This window comes from Rattus rattus, chromosome 3 (assembly GCF_011064425.1).
Source record: "Rattus rattus isolate New Zealand chromosome 3, Rrattus_CSIRO_v1, whole genome shotgun sequence".
Taxonomy (NCBI): Eukaryota; Metazoa; Chordata; class Mammalia; order Rodentia; family Muridae; genus Rattus; species Rattus rattus.
In genome coordinates, this window is record NC_046156.1 from 204,210,787 (window position 1) to 204,228,686 (window position 17,900).

At 44.0% G+C, this 17,900-nt stretch overlaps 1 protein-coding gene across 1 annotated transcript in view; it reads left to right on the top strand.

The window, feature by feature from the left end:
- The window catches only part of Rasgrf2 (Ras protein specific guanine nucleotide releasing factor 2), a 213,167-nt gene that overhangs the window by 81,235 nt on the left and 114,032 nt on the right, over positions 1 to 17,900 (top strand). Inside the window, exons 3-9 of the mRNA XM_032897050.1 lie at positions 3,828 to 3,975; positions 5,996 to 6,085; positions 9,438 to 9,691; positions 11,282 to 11,361; positions 11,678 to 11,871; positions 16,491 to 16,600; positions 17,322 to 17,440. Of these exons, the coding sequence (XP_032752941.1) occupies positions 3,828 to 3,975; positions 5,996 to 6,085; positions 9,438 to 9,691; positions 11,282 to 11,361; positions 11,678 to 11,871; positions 16,491 to 16,600; positions 17,322 to 17,440 (995 nt within the window). The remainder of the gene's footprint in view (positions 1 to 3,827; positions 3,976 to 5,995; positions 6,086 to 9,437; positions 9,692 to 11,281; positions 11,362 to 11,677; positions 11,872 to 16,490; positions 16,601 to 17,321; positions 17,441 to 17,900) is intronic.

The following is a 17,900-nucleotide window of genomic DNA, read 5'->3' on the forward strand; positions in this document are numbered from 1 at the left end:
ATCTACCACTGCCTCTGCAGGCCAGGTGTCTCAGCAAGAATTAGCCTGGTTGCCTCTGCTCATGTTTGTCTCTGTGTGCTCCTCTGAATGCACAGGTTAGGGAGGGTCTGCTGCTGTCTAAGGCATAGAGTTGCCGGCTGGATTCACTTCCCTATGCGTTGTGCTAAGCCGAGTCTCTACATGGCTGTTGGGGACAGAGGCCCCTCCCTTTCTCTTCATCATGAGCCTCTTGATGGAGCAGTTCACAGCTAGGCTTCTGGATCCCCTCTGAGCAAACCAGAGAGAGACTGCAGCAAATCCATCTAAGCACAGCAAGGGACGGCAGGCGAGATGGGAGTCTTTTGTGGACTCACCTCTGAAGCACCACCCACCTCTTTGCTATACTTCACAACAAAATTGCTGTTGTCTGCCCCTGAGTTTGCCGTAAGCCGCTTCAAAGCGGGGAAGTGGTCCCCACACAAATCACTGGTGGGTACTGCTGAACATACTTTTCCTTTTTTGGTTCCTCCTCATGTCTACAGTGAATGTCAGGACTGACCCTAAGCTCTGTGCTGTCTCAGAGCCCAGACTTCTTGGGAAGTTGGCCAGCTTTTCTACAGAGGGCAGACCATGGTTGGTGATCTGGGCATGGGGCTGAAGAACCGACCTCCCTGACACTTTGCAGGCCTGTTTCCTGCCCCCGTGCTAGCTTTTGTCCTTGCATTAGCTGGTTCTGTGTCTGGAGCTTCTCTGGGCCAGCCCTGGAACGAGCCATCACGTGCTCCGAGCAGGGTTCTGCACCTGTCACCTCCTTCCTACAGTTTTCTACCAAGTGAATTCCACTCAGCTTTTTCTTTCACTGAAGTTTATAAAATACTCTGTCTGCTAACAGCACACGTCTCAATCTTGTTCAGTTTTGTTCACTAAGAAAAAACAATGAGCAAGTCCATTTTTCTAACGTTTAGGTGGAGCCCCGGGAAAGGCAAGCAGCCAGTGTCAGCCTTGAGTTCACAGGAGCCCAGCCCTGAATCTTGGCCTGGGCTTTGCATGTCCTTTTCATTCCTTTTGTTTTATTAAAACATAAAACAAAACACTATTCTGCTCCCTAACGTTGATCTAGTGCATTTGTAAACACTTTCAGATATCTCTGATGACTCTGACAAGAAAGGGCAGAATTTTTATCGTTCTGTTTCTCACACTCTACTGCACTCTAGGGCACGGGTTCTCAGTCTTCCTAACGCCGTGCTTCTTTAATACAGTCCCTCATGTTATGGTGACCCACAACCATAACATTATTTCATTGCTACTTCATAACTGTAATTTTGCTACTGTTATGAATATTAATGTAAATCTCTGATATGCAGGATATCTGATATGAGACCCCTGAGAAAGGGTCGTTGGATCCCCAACGGCGTTTTGAGCGACAGGTCGAGAACCAGTGCTTTAGAGGAAGGATGACTTAGGAAGAGCCCTCCCGCTTCTTCCCTCTTTCCATTCTCTCACGGGTACATAGCCCTTCTCTCTCAGCTCCAAGGGTGATTTCTTAGAGCAGGTGACTTGAGCATGCTGCTAACTTGGAATCCCCACCAAGATTCTAGCACTCCTGATATCATTCCGACGTGTCAGGTGACACACCTGCAGTTGTGACTTTACCACGGCCCTAAGACTTCTTAGTTTTAAGGAATGCAGTGCTATTTTAAAGTGGTTGGGCGAGGAAGAGTATTTCCTAGAAGGAAACTAGATATCTCTTTGAATTCCAGGGTGAAACCTTACTCACACGCTATGAAAGCCTGTAGGAACCCCGGTAACCGACACTTTTCTGTTTCAGACGGTCTGCTTGTTTTGTGTTTGCTCTTCTGAATATCTGCCTAGGCTTTTCTTTATGTCTTCAGTCTGGCTACGACTGCTTTGGGAAGGGGTAGTCAAACAGGGCTGCCCAACAATGGCAACCTGAGTTTCCAGGTCCATATCATCTCATTTAAAGGAAACAGAGTAAGAGTCTAGGAAGAGACATTCTAGTTGGCATAGTTTGCGACAGGCATATCTTAAGTTGGTTCACCACGACCCTGAGGGAAGTTTTGGGATACAAATGTGGCATCAGTGGGCCAAGGTCCCAAAGACAAGGCAAAGAGCCTGAAGGTTTGAGAGATGCCTCCAAAGAGCCTGGTGCTACTTCTCCCCTGAGAGGCAGTTTGGCTTGTGGTCACTAACATGGACTCAGGTCACATAGACTTTGACTTGGTCCTAATGCTACCACTTCCTAGTTGTCTGACCTGGGGCCAAACAGTCTGAGAACCGAATTCTTCCTCTAACAATTGGGGTCCTAAATTCCACCTCTCGCATGCGATGAGGAAATGTATGATACATCTTGTACACCTAGCAAGTAGCATCTGTTATTAATCATAGCCGTTATCACGCCACTGAGAAAAGGTTCTATGGAGAGAGTAAGGAGCATGCATCTTATCATGCTAATGGTGCAAGAGGATCTGAAGCAAAATCCCAGGTGGCTTAGCACTGCAAGATACTCAGGCACCTGGGCACTGCAGCATATTCCAGACACCTCAGCACCGTGCTATATTCCAGACGCCATGGCGTGGCATGATATGCCAGGCCAGGCACCTCAGCGCTGTTATACTCCAGGTGCCTTGACATCACCTCATATCCTGGGCACCTCAATGTCGCATTGTCGGCATAGACGAAGAGCAGATTTTTCTCTTTACCATGCTTAGCTAAAGAAATAGATATGGGTGAAGCAGCTGGAGTCAGGGTCTGAGGAATTTAATGTAGTTAATATTTATTCTCAATCAGGGGTTTCTACCTGACCTTTGTTCTTTCAGTTCTCAGATAGAAGGCACACGACTTTTACATTTATGATAGGTCTTTAATGAGCTGGACAGACACCTGCCCTTTAAGCTATTATGTCTACTTCCCTATCAATAACCCAGAGACATAACTTGCCATGTTCCAACTGGGCTGTGCTTAACTCCAACTGGTCAGCCTGCATGGCCAAATTTTCATGATTTACTTACCCGATGGTATCTTCTCTTTCCCTGCCTACTACGCTCTTCATGGTCTCTCTTCAGACCCCAAAAGCCCCATCTGTCTTCTGCCCAGCTATAGGCTGAAGGCATCTTTATTTAACCAATACTTCTAAACTAAGGAGCAAGGTCAAATAGCACTATTTTGTGTATGTGATGATTCTCTTACCCCTGGGGGCAACCAGGCCTTGGGGTCCGGTATTTAGCATTACAGTACATAACAAATACCAAACTTCAACAGTTTAACATTTTTTAAATCACATATATAGCTTCTGCTCACCTTCGGAACAGAGTAGTGGGTGGTTGTGCCCCATAAAGAGTCCCAAAGAGCTAGTGGTCTCCAGGAGAGTCAGAATAGTTCTTCCTGAACAGCCCTTGTTCTCAAGGTTGCAACACCCATTCTGGTTGGTAGACGTTCAATTTCACTGGTCAATGTTCCCCCATGTGAAATATCTTGAGTACCATCCTGGAAGACTTATGGCATTGACTAAAACACTCTGGTCTCCTCCTTAAAGAAGAAACACTACTTTCATATTGAAAGATTTCAGAATTCCTTTGCAATTATTTTTTCGCACGGTCATGTTAAAATTGTGGGTAACAGCCAGCATTAAATAGATTCTTAGTCAGGGAACATGTAAAATGATAATATTGAAATTCTGTATTGTGGAGATGCCGGCTGTATGGTACAGGTTAGTGTGCCAGGTAGAATTAGCCAAACAACGTGCATGTGTCCCTCTCTACATGTGTGTGTGCCGTGCTGTGTGAAACTCTGATAGAATTCAGTGACTAACTGTGTGATTTTCTCTTAAGTTACGCAGACATTTTGATTGAGAGGGAAGTGTTAATGCAAAAGTACATTCATCTAGTTCAGATTGTGGAGACAGAAAAAATTGCTGCTAACCAACTCCGACATCAACTCGAAGATCAAGATACCGAAATTGAAAGACTTAAATCAGAGGTATTTCCCAGTCGAAGATTCTGTCGTACTGTTTCGTCTTCCTCATGATTATCTGTCGCATAATCAATCGGGAGAAAGATTTGGTCTCATGCTGAGTTCTTCTGCCATCAACAGATACGTGGCTGGGCTGCTGATCTAGACATGAATTCATTGTCTGCTCTTCAGGGTTAGATAAATATACTGCTATAACATACCACCATGACAAACATGGCGTCTTCTGTTGTTATTTGTGACCCTAATGTCTGTCCTCAGATCAGAAGGTTTCCAGATAGACTCTTAGAGTAATAACCGTGATTCTGCCATAGGATAAGTGAAAACTAGAATGATAACCAAGGAAGAACCAGAAAAGAATTCAGAAATATTCACTTATTTTTAATCTAAAGGCTTCTAGCTTTTCCCCCTGCAGAACTTTGAAAAGCACATTTAGGATAAACAAGATGATACTGATTGACTGTGAGGCATTTCTGTCTCTCCTTTGGTCCCTGTCCCTTCCGGTGAGCCCCAGAGTGATGTTAAGTGGTAGTGTAGCTGGTCCTTAAACCTATAGCCATGGTGCTGTGTGCCTGGGTCCTCCTTCTGCCCCAGGTTTCAGACTGTGCTGTGGGTGCTCACCGCGGTAACAGAAGAACGGAGGACAAATGTAGAGACCATATCATCCTCTCTGTTCTAACCCCAGATGCATGAGTGTCTCTTTTAACCAAAGAAGGATTTGGGACCAAAGGTGGCTGTCATGGATCCTTGTTGTTGGGCTCCTTAGTTTCAACAACTTCCTTGCTGTTTTTACTGTGCGGACATTTTCTTTGTCATCCTCTCACACCTCCCGAGGCTCAGTGTGACTCCTGTGTAGTCGTTACCTCCCGTTTCCGGGGACATCTACCATACGGAGCTCAGCATGTCTGGCTCTCGTATAGACATGAGAACTCCTGTAGGGATGACGAGTTGCCAAGTGTGTGTTCACTGTATCATTAGGTGTGTCAGCTTCCTCTGTGCAACCCCGAGAGCTGAGACGCTGCAAACAGCCACAGCAAGCTTAACAAACCCCCAGTTTAAAAGACTATATCAGGCACTGTAATTTAAAACAAAATTATCGTGTTCTTCCTTTGCCCCAGTACACCAGATGTTTGTCTACTGAGTGAAGCAGGTTGGTATTTATGCCACGAGAGGAACTCAGCACCAAGCGGTGCTCCCCAATATTTACTTGTGTGTGTCTGCACTGTGTTCTGCTTTAGTCAGAATGTAAAGAGCAGTGAGAAGCTGTCCATGACAGGTACTCCTTTTGTGGCTGCCTGAGAGAAAGTATTTCCTATTCCGTTATCTTCCCATCTTTCCTACAGAATGGAAATAGAATGTATCTGGTTTGGGGAACAAGATAAAGACAGGTCACTGCAGGGACACTTAGGATCTTCAGACCTTTTCAGTATTGGCTTCTCAATGATTCTGTTTACATTCTTAGGCCTGTGTAAACCATAATTGAGGCTGAACTAGAGTATCGAACTACTGTAAAGGCAAGAAGTCAGTTGGTCTTGAATTTCCCTTATAGGTCACGTGACTGTACATGAAAAGACCCAACTTATTACAATCTTTTCTGTTTCTTCCAAGTAGTCCTTTTCAGCTGACTTCAACCAACCTCAAGGCTCTGAGATTGCCATGGTAGCTACCATAAAGACTGGGATAGGCAAAGACCGCAGGCTTATGACAAGAGCTTTAAATTGAGTATATCTGTCTTTAGCAGCCACAGTGCTTCATGGCAGCTGCCTTCACACAAGGTCCTGAGGAGACCCTGGCCTGGTCTGTCAGGACTAAGTTCTGGGCTAGTCTTTCTCCTAAGGCAGACAGACCTCAGGTCAGTACTTGAAACCCCAGGCTTGGAGTAAAACTCATGGTCCCTGCATCATAGTGCCAGATGAGGAGAGGGGCCGTTCAATGAAGATATCCAGATGACTTCAAGGGCAGAACTTCTGTAGCTTGATAGTATGCCACCATTCACCAAATCCTGAACTGGACCCATCTTGTGTTTCAGATTGTTGCTCTTAATAAGACCAAGGAACGGATGCGCCCGTATCATACCCATCAAGAGGAGGAGGATCCAGACATCAAGAAGATCAAGAAGGTAGGGAACAGGAGGCTTCTGGGGGCATGGGGACCACTTGTCTGCTTGTGTCCCTGAGCTGGGAACTGCCTTGATGTTTATGTTTCTGGTAATGGCCCTTACACTGTCCCTTCATTGGAATTCATGCTGGTCTGGAAAATTTCAGCCTGAGATGTCTTTCTAGTTCTAGACTTTTGGACCCAGGGAAGAACGCCACAAATGCATATTGAGACAGTAGTGTTCTCTGTTGGGTAACTTCGGTACAGTTGAAACTCCTGTTTTTGTCACATTCATAGTTGGGAAGAAATTTTATTTCTATAATAAATAATTATTCCCTGCTAGCTATAACAAAACTTTAACCATATGTTGCTCAGAATTTGGAATAGATTCTTTGGGTTGAGTTGAACAATTTTAATTTTCATGAAAAAAAAAGTAAAATGAAACTTATTTTCTTAGCATTATGTCAAATAAATTAGCATTTATTTGAACCTGGTTTATGACACTGTGTTCCAAGACTAATGCTGCTGTTTTTTTTTTTTAAATATGCCGTTACATGTAATAATATCCAATTTTCAGTCTTGATGTAGGAGCTGATCTGTTAGTAAATTAATAAGCAGCTACTTATTGTTTATCAGGGAACAGCTGCCAAAATGAAAGATTTTATTCAACACAAATTTTAATTGTGTTGCATCTTCCAAAACTACATCTGTTAAATAAGGGAATAATAAAAGAAAAACACACAGTTTCGAACCTTTGTGATTTTTCTGAAGAAGCAACTTTAAACTTGTTTTTGAACTAGGTAATAGACTCCAAAATTAACTTTATTTGTGTGTGTGTGTGTGTGTGTGTGTGTGTGTGTGTGTGTCCCAAAGCAAGTAAATATATGTGGGAAACAATGTTTCCAAATCAACCACTGATCTCCTCTAATCTTGGTGAAATGTAGCCCTTTAGCTTTAAGAGAACACAACTCAAAAATTGCTCATAATTCACCAAAAAAATGTTCTTTAGAATCCTCAAAATAGTATGCACAGAACTTCACACGATTCTATTGGAATGTGAAAGTGCTTGATTTCTCTTGGTTAAGCATAGCAACCTTAATAGCTGTATGGACACTGATACTGGTTCTTTGTAAGAAGGCATATGGCAACGTCTTAAGTGTGGCAAAATTAAATGCATGCTATCTGTCACATGCATGAAAGAGATACAAACAGCAATGTTAACCAGATAATAGTTGTATTCAGGGGATCAGGTAGGAAATTAAAGCTTTTATGAATCTGTGATTCATATCCACAGGATATGCCTCCTTGCTGAATCTGTCATCTCTAAAGTGCCACCTCCTAATTACTTATCCTGTCATTTTTATATTTATAGAGGACTTCTTTTTTGGGGGTCCATTCTGAGGAAACAGAGGATTGGAGTTTGAGTTCACCCTGCTGGTTAATCGGCAGAGCTTTGGGTGCCTCGGCTCCTGGGACGTTTGAGAGATATTAGGCCAGTGTTTGCTGACTAGTAAAACCACACAATCTAGTGCACTTTCCCAGATGTGCCACTTTCCCCATCATGGCCAGAAAACTTAAATTGATTTTAAGGGCTATATGAGGTTTCTATAAAAGAGAATTTATATTAAATTATTATTTTACGTTGTTCGTCATCGCAAATGGCTAGCATATGTCTTGCCCACGTGGTGCCGAGAGTTTAAGGAACTCTAACAACTTCCTGTAAAAGGACAGTGGCTCTGCTTGCCGAGTTCCCAGCTGCGTGGCTTAACTGAAACCTCAGATTACTCATTCACAGGAGTGACTGGACCAGCTGATCTCAACACTTACTTTTTAGGTTCAATCAAAGAAGCAAAGCAAAACAAAATGTAGCATCCACAAATAAAGCCAGCTGGTTTAAAATGGACAAAGTACTTGAGTAGATCCCTATTCAAAGATGTTTCACCAATGGCCACCACACACATGGAAAGGTCACCAATCACTGGAGAAGTACAAATCCAAACCACAATGGGCCAGAACCTTGTGCTCATTAGGACAGCGACTGTGAACAAAACCAGCAAGAAAACGACACATTTAGGCAAGGATATGGAGAAACTGGGACAACGGTGTGACGTGGATTGTAAAATGGTAGACACCTCGGTGAAATTCAATACTGCATTTTTCAGCAATTCCATTTCTGGGTGTATTTTAGAAGAAATGACATGCATCTTGAGAAGATATTGACATAGCCGTGTGCAAAGCAATACTATTCATAGCAGCCAATGGTGGGAGCAACCAAAATGCTCACCAGAGATGAATAGGATAAATGTATAATGCGGTATCACCCTTAGAAAGCACAGAAATCCTGGCCCATGCTTCAGCGGGTAAACCTTGGAGACATTGTATTAAATGAAATTAGTCAGGAATAGAAAGACAATAGCGGAAGAGTCCATGTAAACAATGTTTCTAGCAGAAGAGTCTGTATAAACAATGTTTCTAGCTGAAGAATCCATGCAAACAATGTTTCTAAAATAGTTACATTCACAGAAGCAGAAAGTATACTGGAGAGAAGTATCTATGGTGTTGTTCATTAACAGGTCGAGTTTCAATATGATAGAATAGAGATCTTGCAAATTGTTGAAAAATCAAAACTATGAGCCCCTAACACTACTGAACTGTGTAGAGGGAAGTCATTAAATGGGGCTGGACCGCTGCTGACTCAGTAGTGAAGAGCTCTTACTACTCCCGTAGAGGACCAGGATCGGGTCCCAGCACCCACATGCTGGCTCACAAACCTTTGCAACTCCAGTTCCATGGGAGACATGGCCCTCTTTTGGTTTCTGTGGGCTCCTGCACATACATGATGTACATATATAAACTCACACATGCACATACAAACAAACAATAAATCATTTTCTAAAAGGTGGGTCTGGGCATGTAGCTCAATTGTAGAACATTTGCTTAGCATGTGTAAAATCCTGGGGTCAATCTTTTGCACTTAAAAAAGTATTAAGATGGTAAATTTTATATTAACCACAAATACATATATATATATATATGTACATATATATGACTCTTTATTAAAAGCAAACCTTTAATTATTATTTAAATATATTAGCTAAGTTTTGGAATATTATTAGCTAATAGAATATTCTGCATAAATAAGCCTAATGCATTTAAACTACTGAAGACATTTGTAAATGTCTCAGAAAAAGATGAAGTGTTTAAAATCATTTTTTGCCTGTTACTTGGGGACAACTTGTCAGTGCTCAGTGCATCATCTTAAGGGTGGCATTTATATGGTTCATTAGGTACGCGCTTGCTTCTTGCATCCGGTTTCAGGTATAAAGCCGGTCTCATCTCCCATCTCCGGGTTCCTTCCCTCCCTCGCTGTGTAGGTTCAGAGCTTCATGAGAGGGTGGCTGTGCAGGAGGAAGTGGAAGACCATCGTGCAGGACTACATTTGTTCTCCCCATGCCGAGAGCATGAGGAAGAGGAACCAGATCGTCTTCACGATGGTGGAGGCCGAGTCAGAGTATGTGCACCAGCTCTACATCCTGGTGAACGGTTTCCTCAGGCCTCTGCGCATGGCAGCCAGCTCCAAGAAGCCCCCCATTAGCCACGATGATGTCAGCAGCATTTTCCTCAACAGGTTTGTCTTTGCATAAATGAGTAGTCTGGGAAGAGCCCATTAGTACTTTTTGAAAATGCCCCTCCTGTAGCCTGAAAAGATTAGGTCTCACAGATCCATCCTTGTGGTTCTCATGTTAGGAGTAAGGAAGGGATCCTCGAATGGCATTGTTAGTCTGCATTTGCATTTCCCTACAATCTTGATGGCTCATTTTCTCAGTTTGTAACTCTGTTTGACATTTGCGTTCTTGTCACTGTGTTGGGGCGTGCATGTGTGGAAGATACTCTCTCTCGCAAGCCGAAAGAGACTGAGTGATCGATGGGTCTTTATGTGCAATTTATACAGAAGCCTTTTAAGAAGCATAGAAACTAAGATGTCCCAAGAGTCCTTGTTGAATTTATTTCTGCAGTAAGTATTTGCGGTGACCTTTTTGTTGAGGATAAATTAGGGGACAAAGCAGAAAAATCCCTGTCTTCATGACATTTATATTCTGATGTGAGAACAGAAATGGGCAGTATATAAACTAAATTCTGTAGTAGATTACCTGGTGACCGATGTTGTGGAGAAAAATAAGACAAAGGAAGAAGTGGAGAAAAGCAGGATTGGTGTTTACTGAAATTCTGATTATTTATTTGTTTTCGAGTAGGCAATATACTGACACGATTCAAAAGTCAAAACCATGTTGGGGGGTGTGTGTGTGCGTGTTCTTTGAAGTTGCTCTCCCTCAGTCTCCCTCAGGCAGTGCAGTTAGCATTTTGACCACAGTTATCCAAGCACTCGTAGATGATGGTGTGGGTAAGACTGTGACCGGCACCCTCTGATGGCAGGCATCCACCCGTGTGGCCCTTGGTTTTAGGCAGGCCATATGAGTTGCTTCCCCAGGACTGCTTAATGTAGATGGAGCCCGGCCAGGCGAGCGGCCAGGCGAGCACTGTTTACCTCTTGACTGGAAGCTGAGATGGCAGTTCTTCATGCAGACCCGCCACTGTTTACAGCCCCTGGTCCTAGGTGGAGAAGGGAAGGGGTGCACTTTCAGTGGGTGGCCCTACACCATGTTTGATGTCCGGACTACAGTGTAGATTTCCTAGTCTTGAAAGGAAGCCCAGTCTGGCCAATTATCCGGGATTTCAGCAGAGCTTAGACGCAAGAAAATGTATTGCTCCTAATTAGGTACAACATTTGTTTCGCCTGTTTTCTAACTCAGGCACCGACATAGGGAGGTGAATGTATCAGTTTGCTAGGTTGCAATGTAGCAAAGAGCAGCCCCTCTTAATAGAGGAAACTCCTTTGCTTAGAATTTGTCTGAAGGGCCGGGGGAGTAAAGCTCTCCTGAAAATGTTGAATTTAAGAGCACAGGACCACAAATATTATCCAGAAGCCAATTAGGAGCTTCCTAACTGTTTGACTTTGGGGTCCATCTTTGTTTCCTTTGGGTTTCTGAGGCTAAACGAGAAATTGCTGCAGGAGGCAGGCACGTGGTCCATGCTATTGGGGAGTACATAGTTTTGGAGGGCCTATGAGGCCAGTTTGTCATGTATAAGCATATGGGCTCCTCACAGAACAAATACCTTATGCTACTAAACAGTATTGTTTTTCTATTTTTTTTTATAGTGAAACAATCATGTTTCTTCATGAAATATTCCATCAAGGTCTAAAGGCAAGGCTGGCAAATTGGCCCACTTTGGTTTTAGGTAAGTCACTCGTTAAGGACATAGATTCTTATTGTTATTCAGCTTTGACTATGAATCTTCACTGTTGAAACTCAGACACTGGGAATCCATCTTGCCGTACAAGGCCACATCTCAATAGTTAGCCGCTGATGCTTTTCCTTGGTCTGTCATAGGTAATGTGGGGCTGAAGTCACCTTATTCTGCAGGGCAAAATTCTACCCCATTTGTACCCTAGGCAGGACAACTAGGGCCCTGAGCCATGTGGTGCTGGGAGGTACTTGTTACTGTAACTCACTAAGCGCAAGGAAAAATTGCCATGCGTCCTTCTCTTTTCCAGCTGATCTCTTTGATATTTTGCTGCCTATGCTCAACATTTATCAAGAATTTGTGCGTAATCATCAGTACAGCCTCCAAGTACTTGCCAACTGTAAGCAAAATAGAGATTTTGACAAGCTCTTAAAGCAGTATGAAGGCAACCCTGCCTGTGAGGGAAGGATGCTGGAGACATTCTTGACCTACCCTATGTTTCAGGTAAATCACTTGGGATGCATCTTCTAAGTCCTTGGTTCTAGCTCAGTGCTACCAACTCTATGCCATCAATTGTTTGTCCTGTGTACATAAGAAACTGAATATTTTGGCATTTTCCTAGTGCTAGGGATGGAAACTAGGGCTTTGAGCATGGTAAGCAAGCACTCTACCCATGAGCTACTTCTCCAGCCCAGAAAGCAGGCATGTTTTGAGGCAAATAATTCAGGAATGATTTTTTTTTAAGCAGCAAATGCTCTTTATAGAATGATTCCACACAGACCTCTTTCATGGAGTCTCCACCTCCAGCATGTTTAAAAATATTATTAGGCTCACAGAAATAGGATTCTGTGCAGATACACTGGTTTATGCTGGTTATGCAAAGGGTTCTCAGGGGACTGGAGTGGCTGCTGGGAAGTCTCTCTCTTTTCAACCCTTCCTCCCTGAGTGCAGCAGGATTACTGTTGGGTTTCTTTTGGCTTGTGCTTTGGAGAACAAAACAAGGCTTTCTTAATCCTGCAGGTTATGAGATCCCAGAGCCAGCAGGCTCTGACTAGACCCGGAGGTTGTGGGGGCCTGGTCATGTGGCCCTTCTTAAAGCAGACTGTACCCTGATGTTCTCTCTTGGGGACTATGGAGGCCCCCAGTATGAAGCACCTGTGTGCTCTTTCCTGCCTTCGGGGCTCTTTCTTGAAGTGCCCCTCAAATGTGCATGGAGTTGCCTGTTCTTTTGCAAATTGTGAATTCTGATCTCTTGGAAAGGCATTGAGTGTTCCTGTTGTGGAATTTATGGGGCCTTTGGGGAGGCCTCCAAATTGTCATGTGTTAAAGTGATTCTCCTGATCATGTGTGTTAAGTCACTGTGGGGCACTTTGTTCTCTCGGCCGGCAGCTTGACCCCGAATAACCATTTTGGAGCCTCAGAGAGGAAAAAACCATTTCTGTGGTCCGTAATTGTTTGTCTTAAGGTTTGTCAGTACTGTTTGGAACCTTGGAAGTGGCGGTAGTAGTTCAGTAAGAATTTTAAAAACCAAAAGGCTGCATTTGAAAAAACTTAAGTGTAGTGAAACTTAATATATATACATATATATTAATATTAATATATATGACATTGAGCTATTTTGCTTGAATTCTTTCCCTCTCTGAGGAAATATTTCCCAAGAAGACAAGCTTTTATTTTACTCTGTAGGTAGGGATTTCAGGTTTTAGTGGCAGTGAAGTGCTCCACAGATACATTTCTGTTCTGTGAATCGATTTGCATTTTCAGGTGTGACCTCTAGGTTAGGATTCAGTGCCAAACTGCATCCAGATCAGGTGGACACAGAGTTAAAGGCTCGTGAAGCTCCCAGTACTCAAACATTTCTTCCCTGTGCCTTTTAACTCTCCAAGGCATGATCCTATTGGGTTTTAAATGGCAGAGCTTTACCTGCGCTATGGACAGGGCACCCCAGTGTAGTTGAATGCAGAGCCTTGAAGGAACGTTCCACTGTTCCTCCATCCTTCATCCTGCAGAGTTTAAGTCCATTAGACATGACTAAGCACTTGATTCACTTGGAATCGTTCCAATCACGTCCGAGAAGAGCTTGGAGCCTTCTTGGTGAGACCTGTTGTCTTACTTAGCCTTCTCTCTCACTGAAGCTGTCCCAGTGCTCAGGGACAGCCGAGCTCTGCTTATCTCACAGAGCTTCAGGTCTCTGACCCAGGTAAGCCGTTCAGGTTGGGTAACCACATCACACTGTAAGGAGTCTAGGGTTATCACGAACTTCATCCTCAGCCCCAGACTGTGGTAGTTCTAAACCCTAAACCTTTGTTGAGGGATCAGATACTGAGGATCTTTGCCTTCTTCCACGGGGAGGTGGCCCAAAGCTTAAGTTCCTGAGGCCCATTTCTCTGGAAGTGTCTTGAAACTTGTAGAATTCAGCCAGAATTACTCCAATTTCAAGAGATGAACGGATGAAAAAAAATTTTTTTTTGAATAATCCAAGCACAGAAGACCATGGGCCATGGTTTTCTTGGAGTCTGTCCTTGGGCTTCTTCTCACCAAGGAGAAACCGTCTAAAACAATTAGAAATACTTTTTCCAGAAACTTAAAAGCTTTTTTTTTAAACTGGGCTTGTCCAGTCCTAGTGTTCCTTGTCTACTGGATGAAGTAGCCATGATGGTGTTTGCTCCCTCAGAGGATCTGGGACGTAGCTTCTTTCCTTGCATACACTGAACTGCAGTAGTCCTTTCAAGCCTTGACTTTGTTCCTTGTTGTGCTAGACCCACGCTCATGCCCTGACGACAGTGGAAGACACGACTCTTCTTTATGCTGCCTGAGAACCTTTGGCCCAAACATTTTCATGGGCTTAAATATGGAGGGAGAGACTGGTGCTGGGACAGAGGGAGGACCAGAGGTGTTAGATTTGGGAGCTTTTAGCCTGTAGCTTTTGATGATGGAAGAGAGCAGGTGACAGAGTGACATTTTTATGCCCTCCCCCCCTTTTGTAATGGGGACTTAGCCCATGATCTCACACATAAGAAACAAACGCTCTGCTTCTGGTCTCCATCCCTGACATTTTGGGTTTTTTCATTAAGTCAGTTGCTGCCTTGAACTATCAAAATGAGGAGAGACTGTAGAATTGGGGTGATACTAGTCAGACCTAGTAAGTCCTGTTGTTACCAAGCAATTTGTTATAGAAGCAACAGAGCCATTACATTTTTTATTTAGCAAACACGGTGGTTCAGTGGTACTATTCAAGCTGTCTTCTGGTGCTCGCCTGCGTATTTGAATGTGCATGTGTTGAAAGGCCATAGGTAAGCCAGTCGTAACATCTGCTCCAAGAACCATGTTACGAGATGCACTCCAAGAAGTAGTCACTCTCTGTTCCATCCAGCTATTAGCTAGAACAGGAGAGCAAGCAGATTAAAGTCTATAACGTGACGGGGATTTATTCCTTTACTGAAAGTAGAAATAGGATTCGTATCAATAGCTGCTGTTCGATGCGTCTTGGGAACTGCGGCGAGCTCTTGACAAGTTCTTTGCAGTCTCTTCTTAGCAGGGCCTCTTTCGCCTACGTTCAGCGAGAGCCAGCGTTTATTTGTTCCCGTAGCAGAGAGTAGAAGGGGCCAGTGACTGAATTCAGCTCCATTCACTTGAACCTTAGCCAGAGAACTCTTTAAAATAGATTTAACTTGATGGAGGAGGAGCATGAAGCTATCTACTAAACATAGTTTTGTGGGGTTTCAGTGCATAGTAAGTAGTGAGGCCCTCCCACTCCTGACTCTTGCTAAGACAAAATGGGCATATTAGCTGTTGATTGCTTGATTTTCTGTGGAAGGACTTTCGCCATGGTTTTAACCATGGCGGGATTGTGCTAACAAAAGGCCTTTTAATAAGCACCTAGATCCCGGGAGTCTTTTCCACGCGGACTAGTATTAAAGGATGCTTTGGTGAGAGGTTTATAGAACAGAGGCAGAAATCTTCCTTTGTCCATTGTACAGTGAGAATTCTTATATTTCCTATCCTTCTCCGATCAAGGCATCTGCCTGTGTTTCCTAAGACCCAGATTCAACTACTGAGCTGTAGTCAGTGCCTGTGCTGACTACACAGGCTGTTGTCTGTGTGAATGCACAAAAGGAGGCACTTGTGAGTGCCCAGAAAATAGCTCCTATGATGGTCACACAAGTGATGAACTTGTCCACGGATAGCACCACCACCTCTAAGGGCAGAAGGGAAGGCCTCCACACAGAGCTCTGGGGAGCTGCTTCTCTGTCCTGTTCTCAGAGGTTCTTTCAAGTGTAGATGGAAACCCTAGATTCCAGGGGAGATCTAAACTGGTCCTGCCACTTCCCGGGAGGTCGGCCTTAGATAAGTTACTGGACCTCCTTGGACTTTATTTCCTTGCTTGCCAAGTGGAGAAGTTGCTTGGCTGGAGCAGTGGCCGTGTCCACAAAGCTCAGAGCTCTCCCAGGTCCACAGAAAATGGTGTTCACATACTCTTCTTCAACCTAACTCCCTGTTTTCCAAGAGGCTATTTTGTGAGCACAAAATGGAGAATGGTTTGTTGAGTCTCTGTAACTTGAGTTAAACCTCTTCCTCTGGCTTACTAGATGTCTCATGTAGTTGGTGGAGTTTTGCCGTTTACAGAAACTGTAATGGGAAATACAAATAAACAGCCAAGTCCACCAACATTTTCACTGCTAGAGGGTGAAGTGTGACAGAAGAGGATCAGAATATCCCTCTGGATTCCAGTTGTTAAAGAGAGCATTGTCAGGGCGGTCAATTTTTAAACAAGCATACAAACAGACAGTATGCCTTTAAAACTAGATTCAAGTGGCCCCAGGACAGCCATGTTTGTTTCCCTGTTACTCGGTCTGGAGAGACCTTGATTCAAACATGCATGGTTGTGTACAAACTTAAACAATGGCTCCTCTATACTAGGTTTTTCCCTTTATGACCAACTTCCCTTGCATTTTTTGGTTTAGACTTCCTTGGTGTATGAGGTTTGAAGCATGACTCATGCTTACGAATTCCTTTAAAAATCAGTAAAACCATCAGAATTATAAGGGTAGGGATGAGCTACCTGTGGAAGGTGACCCTGTAGAGATGGCCTCTTGTTTCTACTCACCAATGGATGTGTTTAGATCCCCAGGTATATCATCACGCTGCACGAACTCCTGGCTCACACCCCCCATGAACACGTGGAGAGGAAAAGTCTGGAGTTCGCTAAGTCAAAGCTGGAGGAACTGTCCAGGTATGTGGAGAACTTGTGGAAAGGGTTCAGAGTCGGGATGAGAGCATGGAATCCTCCTGTGGGAACCAGGGTAATGGAGGTTTCATGGGAGAGGAAGCGAATGACAGATCCAACAATCTTGTTTAATCATGGAGTGAAAGAGATGGTTCTGAATTACCATGCACGTTCATTTTCGTCAAGAAAAAAAATGTCTTTGGAAAGTTCTCATAGCACGTGAATTTCTATAGTTGAGATCAGGAATGTTGTGGTTAAGTTTGCAAATGTTCTCTGTGCCTTGTTTGAATCGAAATAGAAAAATGACTTTCTGCTGCATTTTGTATTCAAATTTGTCGAGAAGCTGGAGAACAGGCAGGTTGTCATTAATGCTCTTCAGATTAAAGGGGACAGGGGTGCAGCCACCTCTAACTTAGTGCCCTCAAGGAATGACACTTCAATGTTCAGGAAGGGAAGCCATCTGTGGAATGCTGGGCTCTTTCCTGTTGTGTCCAAAGCAATCATTGCCACTCGCTGATGGCTGGTCCACTTCCCCTTTGCGATGAGTTCACACAGTATGGCTTTGCTTTGGGCTGTGACTGGCTGAAGCCTAGAGGTCCGTCTTATGGTACTGTCTCAGCTAGATCCATTCATGTTCCTACCCGCGTCTCAGGTAGCTCTCCTTCCCTACCTGTTAGAGCAGTAACAACTGTCTCCTCCCCTCTCCTGTCTCCATTGTGTCTGACAGAGTGATGCACGACGAAGTCAGCGACACCGAGAACATACGGAAAAATCTCGCCATTGAGAGGATGATCGTGGAGGGCTGCGACATTTTGCTAGACACCAGTCAGACTTTCATCCGACAAGGTAAGACCTACTGATCAGGCCCTCCACTTACGAGATCTGTGCGTCTGTCACGGTATCTCTGGCAGATCCAGGGACACGTTCTGGAGCAGGCCTGTGTGCTTGGTGCAGTTTATGCAGGACACCGCTGTGGCCTTGACCAAGGCTGTGGTTGAGGCCCACCTCTGTGCTATTTCTTTTCAGGGGCCATGAAAAACAGCAACACAATAATAGTAAATCACGAGTGCCACAGTAAATCACACTCTGGTTGGACTCTCCTCCTCAGTGGACCGGACATTCTCTACAACTCCAAGGAGGACAGGTCGGTCTGGCCAATTGAAAGGGCAGTGATGATGTCCAGGGAAAGGCTCTGGAGAAACTGGCATTTCTCAAAACTCTTGCACATAAGAGCAGGGACAATATCCAAAGTGCAAACAGCGGACGCTCGTTTCTTTTTCTCATCTGCACTCCCCAGTCAGTGTCA